This window comes from Emys orbicularis, chromosome 10, assembly GCF_028017835.1.
Source record: "Emys orbicularis isolate rEmyOrb1 chromosome 10, rEmyOrb1.hap1, whole genome shotgun sequence".
Lineage (NCBI taxonomy): Eukaryota > Metazoa > Chordata > Testudines > Emydidae > Emys > Emys orbicularis.
Genome location: NC_088692.1, coordinates 40,419,441 through 40,443,432, shown reverse-complemented (window position 1 = coordinate 40,443,432; position 23,992 = coordinate 40,419,441). Strand labels below are relative to the sequence as shown.

The window sequence follows — 23,992 nt, the reverse complement described above, 5'->3', positions numbered from 1 at the left end:
CAGACACATCACTCCCTGTAATGTTTCACGTTACATTTTCCCCAGCGTATTGCACATTCTAGGACTTGCAGATACTTCTTCAGACCTCTAAAGACAATGCTGCTCTTCTAGAAAGGCGTGCACTGGACGACAGCATTTGGACATCAATTGCATATCCTCAACTTGCCTCTCAGATCCAGTACAATAAATTCCACTAAGCTGAACAGTCTCCACCAGCGTACTGGTCTCTTATGCTCACTGTGAGAGGTCACCAATGGGGGGGCCGCCTCCTCCTCCATCAAAGAGGATTTCCCTACGGGTTGGCTCAGGTATTGACAGCTCCTGGGCAAGATCGTTGAAACGAGATATGTAATCTATGCTGTTCTCATTCATCATGCAAGCCAGCTGGGAATCCACCACCTAGAAAATGGATAGGAGAAAAGAAACCCACAGATCAGCAGAGGTTTGTCTCATTCATTTGGGTTAAAGAGAGTAACACTTGCCTGTGAGTACTAAGGGACCAGATAATTCAAGCTGAGATCAGGGCCACATAGGAAAGTACAAGATTTTCACCTCCAATTCATCTGTTCCAATGCAGCCCAGCTCAACAGTTATCTGCTGGCTCTTCAGTGGCCTCTCTGAAATGAATTAGTAGCCTCAGTCCAATTTTAGCTGACAAGTGTCCACTTCACACAAAAATTCAGTTTGGTATGTCTGTGGCCACCTAAGCCAACAGGCTAAGAATGAATGGAACATACCAATACATCTTTACAGCTGACCCTCCAGATCAGCAGTGGGATGCACTGGCAGAGTGATGTGGGGTAAGCTTGCACAACTGCTGCCTGCACTGTACCTGTTCTGTACATAAACAAGACTTCCTTCTGCAGGACCCTTGATGACAGACCTTTTAGAACACTGTTTTTGTTAAGAATATTATTAAACTGTTGTGGCTGCTTCCCCCACCCCCAACAACAACATGACAGCTTGCCTAAAGTAACAGCTAACATATCACCTTCTCTTTGAAGGGAATGTTAACCAGATGACTGCACTGAGTCAGTTAAATTCTATACAAGTACAATGCTATGAGCTCTGAGTTAACATAGGCTTCATTAACTACAGCAAAAACTGGCAGTCTTTGCTGACAGAAAGTTGGACTGGAGGCTGCAGTGGCATAAAGGTGCTCACTCTCTCACCTCCCTGTCCAGAGTGGAGGCATAGTTATAACAGCCAGCAATGTATATTGAATCAGCATAGTTCTGCTGCAGGTCTATGGATCAAGGTATGGAGAACAGCTGGATTAGAACTCCCTGTATGCTGAGTTCAAAGCATATCATCTATAGCAGCATTTCTCAAACTGGAGTCATGCTCCACTGATCAACTCCTCCCACTCCCTCCCAGCACCTCCTGCACACCGGGGAACAGCTGTTCAGCGGCATGCAGGAGGCCCTGAGAGGGAGGGGGAGGAATGGGGATGAGGCATGCTCGGGGGAGGGGTTGGAATCATGTCCTGGGGCCTCCAGCCACGCTGATCAACTCCTCCCCCTCCCTCCTAGCACCTCCTGCATGCCGGGGAATAGCTGTTCCATGGCATGCGGGAGGTGCTGGGAGGGAGGGGGAGGAATGGGCCGCGCTCAGGGGAGGGGGTGGAAGGAAGCAGAGAAGGGGTGGGGGCTTGAGGGAAGGCATGGAGTGGGCACAGGGCCTGGGACTGAGCGAGAGGCTTGGGGGTCCCCAAAATTTTTTAAATCAAACTGGGGGTTCTTGGGTTGCTAAAGTTTGAGAACTGTTGATCTATAAAATAGACCTGATCTCCACCAGCCAGCGAGGCAGGAGTCATAAGGTTGCTCACAAGAGTTCCACATAGCAACTCATGCAGAACATACCACCAGTTCATTTCGCACCTTCTGTGTAATTCTGTTTCTCTGCTCTGTTAAATGTAAAGCCTGGCATCTGCCATAAGCATCCCAAGGACATATAATGAGTAACATGAACAATATTATTAAAAAGGGAAGCAAGCAGGCCCATTCAATGGTAATTATTTCAAGTGCAAATACAGCCTGATGTGATTTGACCACTTACCTCTGCTACATCTGCCAGAGATCGAGACACAAAAGAGTCCCGTGAGTTTCCATCCAGCAGGCTGGGTCCCAGTAAGGAGGTGCCACTGGCAGTTCCAACAGGAGTTGGCAACATTTTCCGGCCCTTCTCGGGAGAGATGAAACTTGCTGTATAGAGAGGAAAAGCATAAGAACATAAGAATGGCCCTACTGGGTCAGACCAAGGGTCCATCTAGCCCAGTATCCTGTCTTCCAACAGTGGCCAGTGCCAGGTGCCCCAGAGGGAATGAACAGAAAAAGGTAATCATCAAGTGATCCATCCCCTGTTGCTCATTCCCAGCTTCTGGCAAACAGAGGCTAGGGACACCATTCCTGCCCATCCTGGCTAATAGCCATTGATGGACCTATCCTCCATAAACTTATCTAGTTCTTTTTTGAACCCTGTTATGGTCTTGGCCTTCACCACATCCACTGGCAAGGAGTTCCACAGGTTGACTGTGCGTTGTGTGAAGAAATACTTCCTTTTATTTGTTTTAAACCTTCTGCCTATTAATTTTGTTTGGTGACCCCTAGTTCTTGTGTTATGAGACGTAGAAAACAACACTTCCTTATCTACTTTCTCTATACCAGTCATAATTTTATAGACCTCACAATCATATCTCCTCTTAGCCATCTCTTTTCCAAGCTGAAAAGTCCAAGTCTTATTAATCTCTCCTCATATGGAAGCCATTCCATACCCCTAATCATTTTTGTTGCCCTTTTCTGAACCTTTTCCAATTCCAATACATCTTTTTTGAGATGGGGCGACCACATCTGCACACAGTATTCAAGATGTGGGCGTACCATGGATTTATATAGAGGCAATGTGATATTTTCTGTCCTACTATCTATCCCTTTCTTAATTATTCCTAGCATTCTGTTTGCTTTTTTGACTGCTGCTGCACATTGAGTGGATGTTTTCAGAGAACTATCCACAATGACTCCCTGATCTCTTTCTTGAGTGGTAACAGCTAATTTAGACCCCATCATTTTATATGTATAGTTGGGATTATGCTTTTCAATGTGTATTACTTTACATTTATCAACATTAAACTTCATCTGCTATTTTGTTGCCCAGTCACCCAGTTCTGAGAGATCCTTTTGCAGCTCTTCGCAGTCTGCCTGGGTTTTAACTATCTTTAGTAATTTTGTATCATCTGCAAATTTTGCCACCTCACTGTATACCCCTTTTTCCAGATCATTTATGAACATGTTAAATAGGACTGGTCCAGAACAGACTCCTGGGGGACACCACTATTTACCTCTTTCCATTCTGAAAACTGACCATTTATACCTACTCTGTTTCATATCTTTCAACCAGTTACCAATTCACGAGAGAACCTTCCCTCTTATACCGTGGCAGCTTACTTTGTGAGAGAGCCTTTGGTGAGGGACCTTGTCAAAGGATTTCTGAAAATGTAAGTACACTATATCCACCAGATCCCCTTGGTCCACATGCTTGTTGACCCCCTCAAAGAATTCTGTAGATTGGTGAGGCATGATTTCCCTTTACTAAAACCATGTTGACTCTTCCTCAACAAATTATGTTCATCTATATGTCTGACAATATTGTTCTTTATTATAGTTTCAACCAGTTTGCCCGGTACTGAAGTCTGTAATTGCCGGGATCACCTCTGGAGCCCTTTTAAAAAATTGGCGTCATATTAGCTATCCTCCAGTCATCTGGTACAGAAGCTGATTTAAATGATAGGTTACAGACTACAGTTAGTAGTTCTGCAATTTCACATTTGAGTTCCTTCAGAACTCTTGGGTGAATACCATCTGGTCCTGGTGACTTATTGCCGTTTAATTTTATCCATTTGTTCCAAAACCTCCTCTAATGATACCTCAATCTGGGACAGTTCCTCAGATCTGTCACCTAAAAAGAATGGCTCAGGTTTGGGAATCTCCCTCACATCCTCAGCCGTGAAGACCGATGCAAATAATTCATTTAGTTTCTCCGCAATGGCCTTATCCCCCTTTAGTGCTCTTTTAGCACCTCGACTGTCCAGTGGCCCCACTGGTTGTTTAGCAGGCTTCCTGCTTCTGATGTACTTAAAAATTTTTTTGCTATTACTTTGAGTCTTTGGCTAACTGTTCCTCAAATTCTTTATTGGCCTTCCTAATTGTATTTTTACACTTCACTTGCCAGTGTTTATGCTCCTTTCTATTTTCCTCACTAGTATTTAACTTCCACTTTTTAAAGGATGCCTCTTTGCCTCTCACTGCTTCTTTTACTTTGTTGTTTAGCAGCAAGTCAGTGTATTGAACTTGTACATTTGAAGGAGGAGGAGGAGAAGTACATGGAAATGTAGCACAAAGGAGATCTAAAGCCATCTCTCTCCTCTACCTCCTCAGAATAAGAAATTACTAGCATGAGCACTACCAGCAGGCTGCCAAATGGATCAACTAATCACCTTTGCCCAAAGGAGGTAAACACACATTACACTGGAGACACTAGCCATAAAGCTATTCATTTTTTGAGCTAACTCAGAAAAAACAATTCTCTCACCTCCTTAGAATTATACACCATGCATACAATGAAACCTACAAGTTCCAAACAGAAGAGCTGGTGGCATCATTTTGCTGTTTTAGCAGAACACTCAAAATGTTTCAACCTAAAAGATGAGTCTGACTTGCAAAACCTAGCAGACTACAAAAAGGTCTCAGTTACTCGCTCCAAGGTATATGCTGTTGCCCCGTGCCAGCTAAGCAACTTCTATTTCAGGAGCAGACTTCCAAATCTGGGCTGAATGAAAAATTAAGTCCATCTAGGGGTAACAATTCCAGTTAGAGAGGAAGGTGGGAAGGAAGGGGAGAAGTCTTCCAATGTCCTACTGAGTTTACTCTCTTCCAGGGACTCCCTCCAAGTCAAGGGACTGGGGCTGGGTGAAGAGAAGCTCTTTAGAAAAGATAGGACCATTCCTCCATCATAGTTCTCTGTGTACTGACACTCACAAAACAGGCTGCTGAGAGATGAGTCGGTAGAGTCGTTGGGGTACCACTGTGGATCATGGCTCGGAGAGGCAATCCAGTTCTGCTGAGGACTGCTGGAGGGGGATGGAAGACTTTTGGAGCTGTCACTGCCATTCAGTTTCGCAGGGGAGAGGGAAACACCTTCATCTGTAAGCCAATGCAAAGAATCAATGACCGAGTCAATTCTGTAAAGCTACCAGGACAACTTCAAGTACTTTGGGGTGTTCAACACATTTTCAGGCAACTGGAATCAAGGCACTACATAATACTCTTAGTAGTAATGCCATTGTACAGAGAATCAACCAACACCAAGCTATTCTGAACTACAATGGCACTACTCAGTGGAGTAAAGGGAACTGGATTTAGTCCTAAACTAACTCATCTTAAGGATATTGACTGGTTGATGAAAGAATTTAGCTATGGTGCAGTGCAATTTCCCGAGGGAGGAGTGTGATAGTGGAAGGTGGGGAACTGAAAGGCCCAATTTAGCTCAGTCCTAATTGGACTAGGTGTGTCAAGATTTCTGTGGGAAAAGGAAATAAGATGGAAGCTACTGTCCATACTCATTTAAAGAAACTATAAGCAAACTGAAAATATAAAACCTTTAGAGGACAGTTGGTCAACTGGGTAAGTGGCACAAAATCACCATAGTGTGAAAGATCATTTGATGCTGTATCCATTGGGTGTTGGGTCTCTCTATAGGTTGTCTGCTAGTAGGTGAAGAGGTTTAGGCCCTTATTGACTGCCAGGTAAATGAGACCTAACCCACTCCTGCATGCCCAATAGGGAAGGGTTCTGATGTGCAACTGGGCTAGCCAGACATCTGGAAAAGAACACCAAGTTGCTCAGAATTCAGATCCACAATTCTTTTTTAAAAAATTCCCCAAGATGTAAATTTTTAAAAACTGATGTCAAAATTTTTTTGCGTAAAGAATATTGTTTTTAGAAGCATACACCATTACATCGTAAAGCATGTTCACAAATGAGAAACAATACAATTATTCAATCTAATGCAACACTTTAAAGGTGAACTGCAAATCTGAACAAGTAGAGTTAATCCCAGATTTTTATGCCAAGTATGAGTGGGTGCTTAGTCCTGCGGGAGGTTTTGACTGACTTGTTTTAAAACTGCATCCCCCACTTCTCAGTACATGCTGCAACTTCATAGATAGTTTACTAGATCAGTTACACTATCCGGCTCCTTACAACCCAATCCATAATACTTCTGGTATCTGCAATATCCAAAATTTGAGTTTCAGGCTCTGACACTGACTTTTTGTGGGGTCTTGGGCAAATCAAATTAGTATGGCATTTTAAATGACAAAAAGTGATATGATGGGCTCTATGTTTTTTTTCCATCAACATTTCTAGATCAAATTTCCTCAGCTGACCAGTAAAAGGATGTTTTAAATGTCAGTCCTACAAAGTCACCCTGGAAATGGCTCTTTCCTTCTTCTGTAACCTCAAAGATACTAAAGATGATGTAGGTCAAACTATGCAACCCCATTGACCTTTATTACCGATGAAGATGCAGGAGAAGTAAAGAACCCACTTTGAGTCTCAGATCTCAAGGTGAATTTGCAGACCTGAATTTAAAACACATTTTTCCTGGTAAACTGAGCAAATTTTACCTGGAAACACTGACACACAAACATAGAATTATAGAAGTGCATGATGAAAGGGACCTCGAGAGGTTATCAAATCCAGTCCCCTGCCCTCAAGGCAGGGCTAGTAATAACTAGACCATTCCCGACAGGTGTTTGTCTAACATAAAACACTGTTTCAATACTCTGTATTTTTACAGAGTAATATTTTAGAGCAGTTCACTTTAACCTCTGTCTCAGTTTTCCCTATCTGTGAAATGGGGATAAATGTTCCATTCGCTTGCATATTTATTACTTTAAAAAATCCCTTACATATGAAAGTCACGGTATAAGACCACCAAGGCCATGTCTCTGCAGGGTTAAATGAAGGACAGGATGACAATACTTAGGCCATATCTAAACTAGCACTTATGTTGGCAAAACTTTTGTCGCTCAGGGGTGTGAAAAAACACACCTCGGAGTGTCATAAGTTTTGCCGGCATAAGTGCGTTTGTGCACAGCACTCTGTCGGTAGGAGACGCTCTCCTGCCAGGGGCGGCTCCAGGCACCAGCGCAGCAAGCGCATGCCTGCGGGAGGTCCGCCGGTCCCGCGGCTTTGGCGGCAATTCAGCGGCGGGTACGCCGAAGGCACGGGACCGGCAGACCTTCTGCAGGCATGCCGCCGAAGGCTGCCTGACTGCCGTGCTTGGGGCGGCAAAATACATAGAGCCACCCCGTCTCCTGCCAACATAGCTACTGCTGCTCATTAAGCTGGTTTTATTATGTTGATTGGAGAGCTCTCTCCCGTCGGCATAACGCAGCTACAATAGTGCTCTTACAGTGGCACAACTGTATCAGTACAGCTGTGCCACTGTAAGCTTGTAAGTGTAGACATGGCCTAAGTTCAAAAAATAATTTCTTATGAAGACCCATGGTACCACTGGTCAAAAGGCTGCCTAATTCACGTAAGGAATATGTAAGGAGCCATATTCCCTTCCTCATGTGTGTCTACAGGGCTACCACTGAAATCAATAGGTAACCCACAGGGAGATCAGAGAGAAGATTTTGGTCCTTACTATTTAGTAAGCTATGGAGGACACTGCTGCAGAGCTGTTCAGTAAGTTCAGAGAGCTACCAAAGCTCTCTGCTAGGCCAGCAACAACTTAAATGTACATTAATTTAAAATGCACAGTCAGACTCGTTAAGAAAAAGGGGAACTACACAATTTAACTTCTCAAAGGATATCATTAAATCCATGATGATGCCGCCTAATAAGGGTTTTTCTGATATTTAGAACATGCTGCAGTTAATAGCATTTTTCTAACTTTAAGTCAAGATAAGGCATTCTCATTACTAGTCTTACTGTATTGACCAGAGCTGATAGCGATTTCAATGATAGAGTCGCTTATTTGAGTGGCAGGTTCTCCCTGAGAAAGCACATCTTCAGGTGGTCCAGGAAGAGAGATATCCAGCAGAGCAGAGACGTTGGGAGGACACAGATGGGTACTGGAGGCCTGTGACGGAGGAAGCGGAGGAGTGGAGAGACCATTCTGGAGAGGGGTCTTGGACAGTTCTGACAGAGAAAGGACTGATGTGTCCTGCTGTAAGAGTCAGAGAATCAACGAGTCACTAGTTTGCATAGGACTTGGACACTTCTAAAATTTACAACAGACAGATCATGTGTTGCGGAGATCCTGAGCATTGGGTTGAAAGAGAAGAACAGCTGGATGCAACAGAAGCAGAATAAAAATCAAGCAGAACAGACTCCTAGCATACCCTGTTCTGCCAGTCCAACTACCTGATGAAATATTTTTTTCATACCAAGAATAAGAGATCTACAGGTTCTATGCTCTGGACACCCATCAAAAACTTAAAACCACATAAAAGGACAGCTCACAAGCATACTCATCCCACTACTCAGCCCATACCCTCCTCAATAGCCTGACAAAAGTTGGGTTTTGCATCACACCCAAATGCAACTGATTTAAACTAGAGCATTTCCAAAACCTTCTACAACTGAAACCAGTGAGAGAGTTAATGAGAGGAGTCCCATTATACTACAAGACCATTCTTAACAGCTGAATATTGAATCAGGCTTTGTCAGCTGAGAAATATGCAGCTGCTTGGATATCACCCCTGATTTAATAAGACTTATTTTTCTTGACTAGACCCAGTGTCAGAGAATGGCTTTCCCCTTAGTAACACTACACCCACAGGGGTGGGGATGATCACTTCAGTACTATAAGCATATGGAATACTGCATGGCCTAACAAGTGGGAAAATATGGAGGACTTCTGCAGCCAGCAGGTTCCACTCCAAAAGTTAGCCCTACACCTTCTTCCACTAAAATAACTGGAGTTCCACCATTAAGTGCTCACATATATGTCCTTGACGAGTGTCTCAACATCACGTTTGAAGTTGCATTAGCCACCAGACTGGTCTGAGGTTATAAAATTAACATCCATCGAACAATCCTTGCTTCTGTAATTAGCCATGAGCTAGACACAAAGCTAAGTGTTTCTCTTAAGAAGATATTGGTTATGCAACTAGTACTTTCATCAAGATTACCTATTGGATAATGTTCCTCCTGCAGTGATACACAATGACAGCACTGCCAGAATGCATAGTTTACTCCTGGGGAAATTCTGCATCACTGCACAATGCAGAATTTGCACAGAATTAATGTTCTGTGCAGAATTTCATTCCCCCCCTCCACAGAATTGATGCTGCAGAGCTGCTGGCTGCCATTAGGGGCTGCTGGACCCAGCAGAACCTGCCTATCCAGCTCACAAATACAGGACACCATGGGGGAGGGGGTCAGAGCTGGAGGGTTCTGGGCAGCTGCAGTTCCCAGCATGTCCTGAAGGAAGGAGGCAGCGTGCAGGAACACCATATGAGCCTGAGACCCAGCATCAGGCTGTTTCTCTCTCTGGATCCCTGGGCTCTGGTAGGTAGGGGGTGTCCCGTGGCTGGGCTCTCGGAGTAGGGAGTGTGGGTGTCTGAGACCAGAGGAGTAAAGTTCCCCCCCCCCAAAGATATGCCCATTTGGCACGTGTGACACACTCACACTGAGGCACACAATGAAAACATAACAGAGAAACAGGAACTAAGTTGTTGTAGGGGTTTCTTTAACTCTCTACTTGCTGGGGGAATTTTTTTTGTTTTGTTACAGACATACTTGCTGACAGGTATTTTGAAATAAATTACCAAAATAACTGAAACTAGTTTGATTATATTATGTTATTTTGGCAAATAAAATATGCAGAATTTTTTTATTGTGCACATAATTTTTAATTTTTTGGCGCAGAAGTCCCCCAGGAGTAATACTTATTTCAGTTCCTGGAGTCTACTTTCCCTTCAAACAATGTTTAAAATAGACTGGTGCAGTATAAAGGTACTTGTTTGCTTTGCTAAACACCTCCACTGTACCAGTCAATGCACAAGCGCAGCATTAAACAAGATTGGTTTGCTCTTCAGAGATCAGAACTTGTCAGTTTCACTCTGCTCTGAGTAGTATAAAATCACAACATAAGCAGCTGTCCACAGCAACCTGTGAGACTTCCATTCCAGCACAGTAACAGTCATGGAAAAAAATTACCCTGATGGCTGTAGGAAGGGCCATATGACCTGCAGACTATTTCTACGAGAATGGTTAGAAAATGGGGGCATGGTGAAAAGGGGGCACTGGAATATGAGTCCCTAAATAATGCTTGTCTGAAGAACATCACTGCTATAAACTTCATGCAGCTGCTGTTTGATCAGCTCATACTGTACCTGGAATCCATCAGGGACCGCCTTCTGCTCTTGCTGTGTGGGTAGGTTAATGAAAGGAACCCGACACCTACTGCTTGAACCCTAGAAGTGCAAAAGGGACTACATGAGTTACACTTATACACCAACTATAGCAAACTTAGCAGGAGCTACAAGAGACAAGCACATATGATCATCCTTGCCACAATTTCCCCCCTTATCCTCTCTTCTGAGATGGGATCTCAGGGATACTGCTCTCTCCACTACCTCCCTGGGATGGTGGCAAACACTGACACCTGTTCTAGGTATGGATAAGGGAAACAGTAAGGGCCATCACAACTCCCACTTATAAAGTAGTCTCCTGAAAGAGGATGCAGCTGGAAACAGAACGCAGGCACTTGGAGACCCATGTGAATATTCAATCAAGGTAGAAGAAAGCTGTTCACTACTAGCACTCTCTTGTTGTGCCCACAATTCCTTACTCAATACATCTTTCTCAAATGGTGCCTTGCCTTTTGGCTTCAGACTTCTGGAGTGCAGATAAAATTGCATGGCTGTAAGACTCTACAGGATGGAAACCTATTTTCCAACACAGCAGTGCCTGTTTCCCTAGATTCTCCCCACCAGGTCCTGAACATCACACACCCACCAAGCCACTCCGTCCTGGGCTAGGCTTGCTCTGAAAAATGCATCCATTCAACAAGCCTCAAGAGGAAGCTGACCGCAGAGTCACAATTAATACAGGGACTGGCTTTTTACACAAAACAAAGGAGATGATGAATGCTTTGACAAGCCTATTCAGGAGATACTGACCCCTACTGTGCCGATGGAGCTTCCATTCTGATCTGCCTCGGCCGACTCCTGCCCCGTGACCACTGCAGCCACACCGTCTGGTGACAGCGGAGACACACCTGACAAGCCCTCAGAATCCAGGACAGGCAAGGGGCTGCCAGGGATAATACCAGCACTCTTAGCTGCCAAGTCAATAGCACCTATGGTAAAATAGAGAGAAAAAGATATTAGAGATCTTTTCTTTCATTGACTGCCCATCTCTCCTATAAATATCTTTGTGGAGGAATTGAATCAGGCCATGTAGCTAAATCTTAACATAAGCATAGAGATACAGAAGTGGTCATATTAGTTCAGATCCTGCAGACATGCTGGTTGTCCATATTTAGGAGGTGCAGCATTTTTAGCAAAATATTTATCATTTTTCCACTCTGTCCCCTTAAGGCACCCCCAGTCCATTGTACTGCATTTCAATGGAGTTTAAAAGAGGTATCCCTATTTTTCTCCACAAATGTTCCTAGAAGCATTTACATGTCAGATATGCTGTTTGTCCACCTGGTTTTAAATTTTGCAGTACTGTAATGCAGTTGGTTGTGTAATTTCTGGGAAGTGCCTATAGTTTGAGAGAGGTGCTGTAAAACCAACGTAACAGTCTCATCTAGTACCTTGCTTCTGGCTGCAGCCTAGGCTTGATATTTCTGTTGGAGGAAAAACCCATAATGCACTTGGCCAGCTGTGTTATTCTGCATGAGGGAGGAAGTTTTCTCCATATTAGCTGGTGATCAGCTAATATGGAGAAAACTTCCTCCCTCATGCAGAATAATTAATATGCTTCAGCTTATTCTCTGAAGCATAAAGTTGTGCTCTGCATTTTAACTTGCACAGGGCACAGCATTTAGGGAACTTAAGCTTATCCAGCTCTTTCACAACCCACTTACTTACAACATTTAACTGTGTCTTCCTGTGGCAGAGAATTCCCTAGGCCAACTGCACACAATATGAAACAGGATAAAACGGTTACCTACCTTCTGTAACTGTTGTTCTTCGAGATGTGTTGTTCACGTCCATTACACATTAGGTGTACGCGCGTCGTGTGCACAGACGTCAGAAACGTTTCCCCTCAGCGGCTCCCGTCAGGGTCCCCCCTCCCGCCAGAGCGGCGCCCTGCTCTAGCGTATATATATCCCTGCGGGCCCGACCCTCCCTCGGTTCCTTCTTGCCGGTGACTCCGACAGAGGGGAAGGAGGGTGGGAAGTGTAATGGACGTGAACAACACATCTCGAAGAACAACAGTTACAGAAGGTAGGTAACCGTTTTTTCTTCTTCGAGTGATTGTTCACGTCCATTACACATTAGGTGACTCACAAGCTTACTATTGGAGGAGGGTAGGAGTCAAGGAACAACTGATTGAAGCACAGCCCTGCCGACCACCGCATCCTCTCTGGTCTGATGATGGATCGCGTAGTGGGCTGTGAACGTATGCACCGACGACCAGGTGGCCGCTTTACAGATTTCCTGGAGTGGAACCTGCGCCAAGAAAGCCGCCGAGGACGCTTGGGCCCTAGTCGAGTGAGCCCTGATCTCCGGGGCTGGTACGTTGGCGAGCTCATAGCAAGTGCGTATGCAAAGCACAATCCATGCTGACAAGCGTTGCACCGAGATAGACTGGCCTTTCATTCTCTCCGCAATGGCAATGAACAGTTGCGTTGACTTGCGGAATGGCCTAGTCCATTCTAGATAAAATGCCAAGGCTCTACGGACATCGAGGGTATGCAGGCTGCGGTGGCTTGGGTCCGTATGGGGCTTAGGGAAGAACACAGGTAAACAAATGTCCTGTCCCATATGAAATTGCGTGACCACCTTAGGAAGGAATTTGGGGTGCGGCCTCAGTTGGCCCTTATCCTTATAAAAAACTGTATAAGGAGGTTCCGAAGTGAGGGCTCTCAATTCCGATACCCTCCTAGCTGATGTGATGGCCACTAGAAACGCTACCTTCCATGAGAGGTGCATGAGGGAGCAAGAGGCTAGGGGTTCAAAGGGCGGCCCCATGGAGTTTAGTTAGGACCAGGTTAAGATTCCATGCAGGGACCGGCAGGCGCGAGTAGGGAAACACCCTCTCCAACCCCTTGAGGAATCGGACTACTGTGGGGTTGGAGAACACCGAAACCCCCAACTCTCCAGGGTGGAATGCCGATATGGCAGCCAGATGCACTTTAATTGAGGCGGGGGCGAGCCCTTGATGCTTGAGGTGCAGCAAGTAGTCCAGTATTGATGGGACGGAGGCCTGCAGAGGCTGTATGTGATGAGGCTCACACCAGTGGGAGAACCTCTTCCATTTGGCAAGGTAGGTCGCTCTTGTGGAGGGCTTCCTACTACCAAGAAGAATTTGCTGGACCTGGTGGGAGCACCTGTGCTCTGTATCGTTTAGCCACAGAGATACCACGCCGTGAGATGTAGCGATGGTAGGTTCAGGTGGAGTAGGCGACCCCGGTCCTGTGTGATGAGGTCGTGATGGAGGGGGAGGGCGATCGGGGCGGTCATGGACAGTTCCAGCAGGGTCGTGAACCAATGCTGGCGTGGCCATGCCGGTGCGATGAGGATGACTGTCGCCTTGTCCCTGCGGGTCTTGAGCAGGACCCTGTGGATGAGCCGGAATGGTGGGAAGGCATACCTCAGGCTCCCGCCACACGGAATCGCGAAGGCATCTGCCACTGAGCCCGGGCTGAGGTTCTGGAATGAACAAAACTGAGGGCATTGGCTGTTGTCCTTGGTGGCGAAGAGATCCACCTGGGGAAACCCCCACCTCTGGAAGATTGAATGCAGGACGTCCTCTCTCAGAGTCCATTCGTGCATGTGGTAGGACCGGCTGAGGCGGTCTGCTAACCCGTTTTGGACCCCTGGGAGATATGCTGCCAGTAGGTGGACTGAATGTGCTATACAGAAGTCCCATAGGAGGAGCGCCTCATGACAGAGGGGAGAGGATCGGGACCCGCCCTGCTTGTTTATGTAGAACATGGCGGTAGTGTTGTCCATCAGAACTGACACGATGTGGCCTTCTATGGTAGCGTGAAAGGTCTGGCAGGCGAGGCGAACTGCCCTTAACTCCTTCAGATTGATGTGAAGCAACTTTTCTTCCCTGGACCATAAGCCCTGGGTCCGTAGGTTCCCAAGGTGCGCACCCCAGCCCAGGTCCGACGCGTCTGTTACTAACGTCAGAGTGGGTTGCGGGGTGGCAAAAGGGACCCCTTCGCAAACCTGCTGCTGATCGAGCCACCAGTGGAGGGAGTTCAACACCCGAGCTGGGATTGTCACTACTAGGTCTAAGGGGTCTCTGTTGGGGCGATACGTTTGGGCCAGCCACAACTGTAACGGCCTGAGTCTTAGGCGGGCATATCTGACTACATGTGTGCAAGCCGCCGTGTGCCCCAAGAGTTGCATACAGCATCTGGCCGTGGTCGTGGGGAATTGTTGGATGGAGCTTACGACCCTTTGAATGGCCAAGAACCGTGACACTGGAAGACTTGCCCGTGCCGCCACCGAGTCCAGGACTGCTCCTATGAAATCCAGTCTCTGCGTGGGGATCAGTGAGGACTTAGGTACATTGACCAGTAGACCGAGCTCGCGGAACACCCGTAGTGCCAGTGTCATGTGGGAGCAGACCTCGTCCTCCGACCTGCCCGCGAGGAGCCAGTCGTCCAAGTACGGGTATACCTGCATCTTTCTTTTCCGAAGAAAGGCTGCCACCACGGACATGCATTTCGTGAACACTCGCGGGGCCGTTGCTAGGCCGAAGGGCAATACCGTAAATTGGAAATGGTGTTGGTTGATGGTGAAGCGCAGGAACCGCCGGTGGGCCGGGCGGATGGCGATGTGAAAGTACGCATCTTTCATATCGAGGGCAGCGTACCAATCCCCCGGATCCAGGGATGGGATAATAGCGCCAAGGGAGACCATACGAAAACGTGCCTTGACCAAAAATTTGGTTAGTCTGCGTAGATCCAAAATGGGACGGAGGCCCCCTTTTGCTTTGGGAATGAGGAAATATCTGGAGTAAAACCCTTTCCCCCTTAGGTCCGGAGGAACCTCTTCCACTGCTCCTACTTTGAGGAGGGCCCGTACCTCCTGCATGAGGAGTTGCTCGTGAGAGGGGTCCCTGAAGAGGGATGGGGATAGGGGGTGGGAGGGAGGGGGCGAGGAGAACTGAAGGGTGTATCCCGCCTCCACCGTGCGCAGGACCCAGCGGTCCGATATTATACGGGACCAAGCATGGTAAAAATGGGACAGGCGGTCCCTGAAACATAGAGGGGGATCTGGTATAAGGGTTGGTACGCTGTCCTCGATTGCAGCTTCAAAACCCTTGCTTATTTCCCGGCTGCGGCTTGCCTTGGCCGTGGTTTTGGCCCTGGTTATGCGTGTTGTTACGTCTACGCCTGTTATCCCTGCCCCTTCTGCGGTACGGTTCCTGTCTAGGACGAGGGTGGTATTGCCTCTGCGGTGGTTGGGGCTTAAAGGGTTTCCTCTGTGTCACTGGGGTGTGCATTCCCAACGACTTGAGGGTTGCTTGACAGTCTTTGAGGCTATGTAGTCTGGCATCCGTCTGGTCCGAAAACAAGCCTGACCCCTCGAATGGAAGGTCTTGCAAGGTGTTTTGCACCTCTGGGGGAAGGCCGGAAGCCTGTAGCCATGCCGAGCGCCGCATCACTACTCCTGACGCGATTGTCCTGGCAGCTGCGTCCGCGGAGTCAAGGGAGGCTTGTAGAGAGGTTTTGGCTACTGCCTTCCCTTCGTCCACTATGGCCGCAAACTCGGGTTGTGAACCTTGGGGCAGGGATTCCTTAAACTTGGAGACTGATGCCCAAGAATTGAAGTTGTGTCTGTTCAGAATCGCTTGTTGGTTAGCGATCCTCAACTGGAGGCCCCCGGACGAGTAGACCTTCCTCCCAAATAAGTCCAAGCGTTTTGCCTCCTTGGCCTTGGGGGCCGGGGCTTACTGGCCATGTCGCTCTCGTTCGTTGACCGCAGAGACGACCAGCGAACAGGGTGTTGGGTGAGAGAAGAGGAAGTCGAACCCTTTAGAGGGGGCGAAGTATTTCCTCTCCACGCCTTTCGCAGTTGGTGCACTGGATGCCGGTGTTTGCCATACTGTTTTATAGTTGGACTGTACCGTTTTTATGAGCGGGAGCGCGATCCTGGAGGGGCCCTCCGGGCTTAGGATGTCCACCATGGGGTCCTCCTGCTCTACCGTCTCCTCCGCCTGCAACCCCAGATTGTGGGCTACTCAGCGGAGCAGTTCCTGGTGCGCCCGATGGTCAATCGGGGGAGGGCTGGACACTGTCGTGCCCGCCACGGCTTCATCTGGTGAGGAGGAAGAGGTTAGGGCCTTCTGTGCGTCTTCCTCTTCCTGCAACTCCTCACCGACTGGGCGCTCCTCCGGAGTCTGCCCTATGATGTGGGTCTGAGATGGTGCCAGGCTCGGTGCCGAGTCAGCTCTTTCTCGCTCCGGTGGTCTGGAGACCGTGGCCTCCTTGCGAGAGGAGGGGCGCCCCTGCGGAGAGCGGGACGGTGTCCCGAGGGCCCAGATCTCGAGGTCCTGGACAGGGGGCCTTGCTGGTGGTAGGCCCAAGGGGTCCAGAATGGCCATTGTCCTGGCTGGCCCCATTGTGGGTGCCAAGCAGCTTCGTGTTCCCTACTGGACGGTGCCCTGTGGGTATATCTGCTGGACCGGCCCGAGTCTGCCTCCGAAACCGCGGACGGTGACCTGGAAGGCCACGGCGATGCCGTGGGACGGTGCCGGTCCGGGGTCGGAGAGTAGTGCCTCCGTGACCGGGACTGGGAGTAGCGTCTTGCCGACCTGGACCTGGATCGGTACCGGTGACCTCGGGACCGGGAACGACTGCGAGTGGTCGGTCTTGGGGATCGCGTGGCTGACACGTCCCGGTGCCTACTCGAGCAGGGCTGCTGGGTCGGTGCCGGGCGCTTATTGGGGCCCAACGGCTGTGTGGCTCTCTGCACGGAGGGAAGCCGGGAGTCCACCGAGGCAGAGCTCGACCGGGACCGGCGCCGTGAATGGTGCAGAGATGGTGACCGTGATGGGCGCACCATTACCGGTTTGCCTCTGGATGGCAGTCTTGGCGGATTGTCTTTAGCTTGGAGGGGGCCCTCAGCGGACAATTCAATGAGATCCTTTGCTGCCTCAAACGTGTCTGGGGTGGAGGGCTGTTCCAACAGCTCCTCCAGTCCTTCCTCCTCAGTCGATGCGCCTATCCCGGGGCTCGACGGGCCTTTCGGCGCCGGAGCCACTGTCACCGGGATCTGTGCTGGGGCCGCAACGCCCTTAGGCGCACTCGAGTTCTTCGCGGGCGCTACCCTCTTATGTGGGGAGCGTCCTCGGGCCTTGGGTTGGCCCTTCGATTTTGCCAGCAAAGACGACCGGTGCCAGGGGTGGTCCTGCTGTTTCAGTGCCGTAGGCTTAGGGTGCCCCGCCGGTGCTGGATCACGAACCGATGCCGGGGCACTCCGCACCGAGGTTGACGGTGCCGCCGAAGTGGAGGGCTGTAATGCCATCTCCATGAGCAGCTGCTTAAGGCGAAAGTCTCTCTCTTTTTTAGTCCTGGGCTTGAAGGCCTTACAGATCTTGCAGCGCTCTTTTTGGTGTGCTTCCCCCAGGCAACGGAGACACGAGTCGTGGGGATCGATTATCGGCATAGGCTTGCGGCACGTGGCACAAGCCTTGAAGCCTTGGGAGTGCGGCATGCCCCGCCGCCCAGGGCCGGTGTCGGGATTGACCAAACACCTAAACAAAGGAGCTTAAGTACTTCTAAAGATCTGATAACACTAGCTACTAAAGAACTGAGAACTGCTAAGATTAACACTAACTACTATGCTAAGGGACACTCTCAGACGAGAGACAGAGTTGTTCCAACGCCGCCACGGACGGTAAGAAGGAATTGAGGGAGGGTCGGGCCCGCAGGGATATATATACGCTAGAGCGGGGCGCCGCTCTGGCGGGAGCGGGGACCCTGCCGGCCCGACGGGAGCCGCTGAGGGAAAAAGTTTCCGACGTCCGTGCACGCGACGCGCGTACACCTAATGTGTAATGGACGTGAACAATCACTCGAAGAAGAATCCTGGTTACATGTTCTCACTACCAGTTCATTTAATTAAGGGGCATGTTCTTTTGTTATGGGGCAGGGTAGAAAAGGAGGGATTGGTGAGGTCCCCTCCATGTCCAGTATTCCAAATCTTGTCTTGGTGGATAAACTATTAGGGCTTAAAACAAAATGTAACACATACATATGCAGAGCTGAACCTGAGCCACAAAGTCTGTATTCTAACTTTCCCCAGAGATCAGGGGATCCATGATCCTGGGTCTGGTTCAGATCCATAGATACATCCATTCATCCATATGCCAAGTGTTAGGATACGAGCATGGTATGTGATACTAGTTTGGAGTGTGTCATCAGTGCCCACTCTCCTTCCCTACAGCAAATCTCTCCATACCTATTGTGATGCAAACTGTTTTTATGTACAGCATATATAAAAGCAAGCAAAACATTTTAAAGGCACCAAGAATTTGTACCTGAATGCAGGAAATCAAAATATGCCACTTTTATGAGGGGAGACTTACTGGACAGGTGATTGGTAGCTTGTGTTGGAAGAACCTTGGGCACAATGGGTCGAGAAACGGCAGCTTTAGTCAGTGAAGACTGGATTGGCCGAAATGAACCTCTCCCTAAAGAGTGAAGAATTAAATCTCAGAAGGAGCCAAAACTGGACATCTTCCTTAAACCAAAACACAGCACAGTTAAATGGGAGCAACTTTAACAATCAAGAGGTAGAGGGAATTCTAAGCAGCTTCCAAACTAAGCTGCCACTGAAAGCAGTGATGAAGTTAAGGCTTCAAATAGTAGCAGCACAAGCTAATCAACAGTTCATTGCCAGGCAAGGCAATGGCAATATTGCATGTAACCACAGCTGCATGCCATTATTTCCAATTAAAATAACCTTGAAGTTCTAATGCTGATTTTGAGATCCATGGTGGGATGCAAATTAACCTGTGTCAGTGCTATATTCAAGAAAAGGCCAGAGGGAAAGGCCAAATGGCAGACAAAATACTGGTCAGTGAATCTATTTCACCATATGAAATTCACATAACATTCTGACGCTAGACAAAGCCTAACGTAAAGTTGAGTATGACTACTCTCCAGGGAAAAGAATTCCTGGCTCAGTATTTTCACCCACAAATTCTGTTTCTTTATGTAGAATCCCATGGAACTGGGGTTAGGAAAGAGGGAGAGAAACCGAGGAGAAATTACTACAAGCTATGTAAAAATCATCAAGAAGCAGAAGCTTGTCACCCCCAGGACATGACTCAACTAAACTGGTGAATGGTTGTGGTTTTGAAAGGACTTTTTTCCCCCCCCCCTTTTTCTTTTAAAGATTATTCCCTTACTCCTCACCACACACAGTGGTAAGAGAGCCTTTCTAATTCATCCCAACGCAGCATCAGCTCAGAACTTAATATTTCCCCACTATGGATCTTCATTTTGTAATGCAGAAAGGGCAGACGCACCGGTTATGGAAGAGTTGGATAAGATGGAGAAGGAGCAGACATGCTGGGACGGATTTCCCGATGGCCTGGGGAGCAGTGTTCTCTGCATGGGGGAGATAACAGACCAAAACAAATTTAAAAACAGAACAAAGTGAGTTGGTTTCATATAGTGCCTTTTGCAGTTGTGATGCCTTACAGAATAAGGAGTTGAATGTCAGTACAGCAGAGACTATGTGGGCACACACCAGTCAGATGCGGCAAGAACCCTTTCTGCTTCTGTTTGAGAGGAAATGTAAGCAACATGCCTCTTCTTTCTCTGCAAAGTACCATGACATTGAACTTCCATCTAGACTATATCCAGAGATAGATGTGAAGTCAAACTCAGCTCCTGTCTCACTGTTAGTATAGCAGTCTCCGAGTCCCTAGAGCAGTCGTTCTCAAACTTTTTTTTTCACGGACCACTTGAAAATTGCTGAGGGTCTCGGCGGACCACTTAATCATCTTTCCAAATGTTGTCTGTACCGTTAGCTAACTATTGTAAAGTGCTTTGGATAAAAGTGATTTATATATATATATATAAATAAAACAACGTAATAAACTTTTTTTTGTTCTACAAATAAAAGCCCACAACTCATATTTTAATATCAGTAGTCTTACCTTTCTAATGCGATGATGTGCCCTCTCTCCTCCTCCACGGCAGCCACAGAGCTGAGGCTGGGGAGGAGGGGGGTCTCTCCCTCTCTCCCCCACCGTAGCAGCCACAGAGCTGAAGCTGGGAAGAAGGGCCATCTCTCCCCAGCAGCCGCAGCCCTGGAACTGGGGAAAGTCGCCTCTTTCTCTGGCCGCTGCAGCCCTGCACATCCCAAATTCCTCTCATCCCCTCTTCTCACCCCACTGCTCCCTCCCACCTACCCCTTATTACCCCCAAGGCCACCACCTGCATCTTCTCCAGGGTCCAGACATCTAATTAGTGGAACCATGCCTGCACAGCTCCACTAATTAGGTGGGTGGCCCTTCATTCTCTTGTGTGCAGCCGCCCAGGCACGCACCTTAGAGGGAACTATCGGCAGACCACCTGAATGGAGCTCGTGAACCACAATTTGAGAACCTCTGCCCTAGAGTATTACACTGTAGTGTCACCTTTGAGCATGGGCACAAGCTTTTGTGTGGGACTTGATCCTCTGTCATGGTTATTAACTAAATGATAATAAACGTTGAAGGAAACTACATTCAGAAATTTTAAAAGATGGAATTGTATGGAACAGAACATCTCACTGAGGCCTGTCAAATGCAATTTCTTAGACACCGGAGACCTCTAAGGCAGAGCGTGGACTCTCTCTTCTTGTCCCTTACATATAGCTAAGGGGACTAAAGAGCCCCTGGTCACATGCTAGCATTTCATAAGACTTTCAAACAAAATGTCAAATAATTTCCCCATTTTCTTATACTTTGTTGTTCCTGCCAGTCACATCAGCCCCGAGTCTCCCCTTCCCCCCACCATCTGTGCTTTTATAATCATATTTTCCTTTTTGGCTGGGATTTGCAGGGAGCCTTAGAGAGGCCAATGATAACCACCTACCAGTGAAATTCAGAAGGAGCTGGACACCTTGCTCCCTTCAACCCCACTGAAATTCCCAGCCTTCATTTTTAAATTAGTGCCCCTTTGAACTGAGTTTGTTTTTTCTGGTATAATCTGCCTCCCCTGCATTCTGTAGACCAACCCATGCAACAAACCTCGATGCCAACTCTGCCCACATATCTACACCAGCAACACCATCACAGGACCTAACCAGATCAGCTACAACATCAACGGCTCATTCACCTGCACGTCCACCAATGTTATATATGCCATCATGTGCCAGCAATGCCCCTCTGCTATGTACATTGGCCAAACTGGACAGTCACTACGCAAGAGGATAAATGGACACAAGTCAGATATCAGGAATGGCAATATACAAAAACCTGTAGGAGAACACTTCAACCTCCCTGGCCACACAATAGCAGATGTAAAGGTAGCCATCTTACAGCAAAAAAACTTCAAGACCAGACTCCAAAGAGAAACTGCTGAGCTCCAGTTCATTTGCAAATTTGACACCATCAGATCAGGATTAAACAAAGACTGTGAATGGCTATCCAACTACAGAAGCAGTTTCTCCTCCCTTGGTGTTCACACCTCAACTGCTAGCAGAGCACCTCACCCTCCCTGATTGAACTAACCTTGTTATCTCCATACTGATTTATACCTGCCTCTGGAAATTTCCATTACTTGCATCTGAAGAAGTGAGGTTCTTACCCACGAAAGCTTATGCTCCTAATACTTCTGTTAGTCTCAAAGGTGCCACAGGACCCTCTGTTGCTTTTTATAGATTCAGACTAACACGGCTACCCCTCTGATACATTACAGAAGTGTTTAATACAAGTTCAAGACCCATTTGGAGAGTCTTTGGGCTGATATTGCTGTGTCTTTAGACCTTTCTGCAATGGAAAGGAAAAGCTTAGGAGATTTCCAAAAGGCCTTCATCCTGTCCAGGTAAAAGGCCAAAGCTCTCCTAACATCTAGCATGTGCAGTATAGCCTCCCTGTTATCACAGTGAGGCTTAGGGTAAAAGGTCAGAAGATGAATCAGTTGGTTCATGTGAAAAGACAAGGTCACCTAGAGGATGATCTTTGGATAGGGCCAAAGAGTAACCTCATTTTTAAAGAATATTATAAAGAGTGGTGCACCATTAGTGCCACTATTTCCCCTGTTCTGCTTGCCGAGGTGAAGGCTACCAGAAATGCTGTCTTCATTTACAGGTATGTGAGTGAACAAGTGGCCATAGGCTCAAAAGCACGACCTAGTGAGACTCTTTAAAACTAGATTTAGGTCCCACATTGCAGTGGGATGTCTGGGTTGGGGAATGAGGTTCACTATGTCCTTGAATCTTTTTGTAGTTGAGTGGGAGAAATCTGAATATCCCTCTACTTGTTAATAGAAAATAGCTGTGGCCGCCAGGTGTACTTTGAGTGAACTGAGGGACTGATTGGCCTGACCTCTTGAGGTCAACACACAGCATGGGAAGGGTAGAAGATGCCAGGGTAATCTGTCTGGAATTGCCCAAACCTGAAACCTAGTTCGCTTCTGCAGGTAAATATGACAGGTAGTAGATTTTTTACTGTGTAGGAGCACTTCCTGTACCGCCATGGAGCGGCAGCATTCTGTGTGTTGGTACCACGAAGAAGTCAAGCCTTGAGCTAGGATATCTGCAGGTTGGGATGGAGAATGTGTCCTTCGTTCTGTGAGAGGAGAGAAGGAGTGGGCTGAAGAGAGATTGGTGGACACATTGCAAGCTGTGACAGGTACAGGTATCATGTTTGTCTCACTCAGGTGGGAGCAATCAGGACGACATTTGCTTTCCCCCTTTTTATTTTTAACAGGACTTTCAACAACAGCAGAGGGAATGGAGAAAAGGCATATAGAAGGTCCTTGTCCCATGGAAGAAGGAGAGCATCCCCTAACAAGTGCTTTCCAAGGCCAATCCTGGAGCAGCAGTGTGGGAACTTCCTGTTCAGTTAAGTAGCAAACAAGTCTACTGTCGGTGTCTCCCATTGATAGAATATGCTGTGGAGTACTGCTGGGTTCAGTTCCCATTTGTGGTCATGTGAGAACTTGCGACTCAGAGTGTCCGCTGTTGTGTTCTGCATTCCTGGAAGGCAGGCTGGCTGCTGATATTAGAACATTGTGGCAGATGCACCAGTTCCAGAGCTTTAGTGTTTCCGCACACAGGGAGGCCAATCTGGCGCCGCCCTGACAATTTAGATAGTATATGCACACAATGTTCTCTGTCATGACCTTCGTGTTTGTACCTCTGATCAGTGAAAGAAAGTGAAAGCAAGTGTTCGAATATCAGAGGTTGATGCGGAGAGTCGCCTCCGTGGACGACCACTTGCCGAGTTGTGAGGTTGTTGAGATGTGCACCTCAACATATGAGGGATGCAGTTGCAGTGAGAAGTAATGTCAGGATTGAAAGTTGTGTGAACTTTGCATGAACACCAATGCAAACATTTGTTGGGTCTTTCCACCAATCCAGGGAGTGTTTGACCCTGGAAGGCATCGAGAGAGGTTTGTCTAATCTGTCTGTTTTGCCTGTAAACTGAACTGAACCCTGTCTACAGACATCACATGTGAAGTCTGGCATGATATATTACAAACGTGCCAGCTGCCATGTGTCCTAGAAGCTGGAGGCAATGTCTGGCTGATGTTTGTGGACTAGTTTGAACGGTCTCTG

The 23,992-nt window shown here is 47.6% G+C and overlaps 1 protein-coding gene across 1 annotated transcript in view; it reads right to left on the bottom strand.

Annotated features, from left to right (window-relative positions):
- Window positions 1-234: 234 nt before the first annotated feature.
- CRAMP1 (cramped chromatin regulator homolog 1) overlaps window positions 235-23,992 on the bottom strand; it is a 103,278-nt gene continuing 79,520 nt past the window's right edge. Inside the window, exons 15-22 of the mRNA XM_065412180.1 lie at window positions 19,746-19,827; window positions 18,801-18,905; window positions 11,198-11,376; window positions 10,409-10,489; window positions 7,998-8,232; window positions 5,034-5,198; window positions 2,059-2,204; window positions 235-399 (exon numbers count right to left, since the gene is read on the bottom strand). Of these exons, the coding sequence (XP_065268252.1) occupies window positions 235-399; window positions 2,059-2,204; window positions 5,034-5,198; window positions 7,998-8,232; window positions 10,409-10,489; window positions 11,198-11,376; window positions 18,801-18,905; window positions 19,746-19,827 (1,158 nt within the window). The remainder of the gene's footprint in view (window positions 400-2,058; window positions 2,205-5,033; window positions 5,199-7,997; window positions 8,233-10,408; window positions 10,490-11,197; window positions 11,377-18,800; window positions 18,906-19,745; window positions 19,828-23,992) is intronic.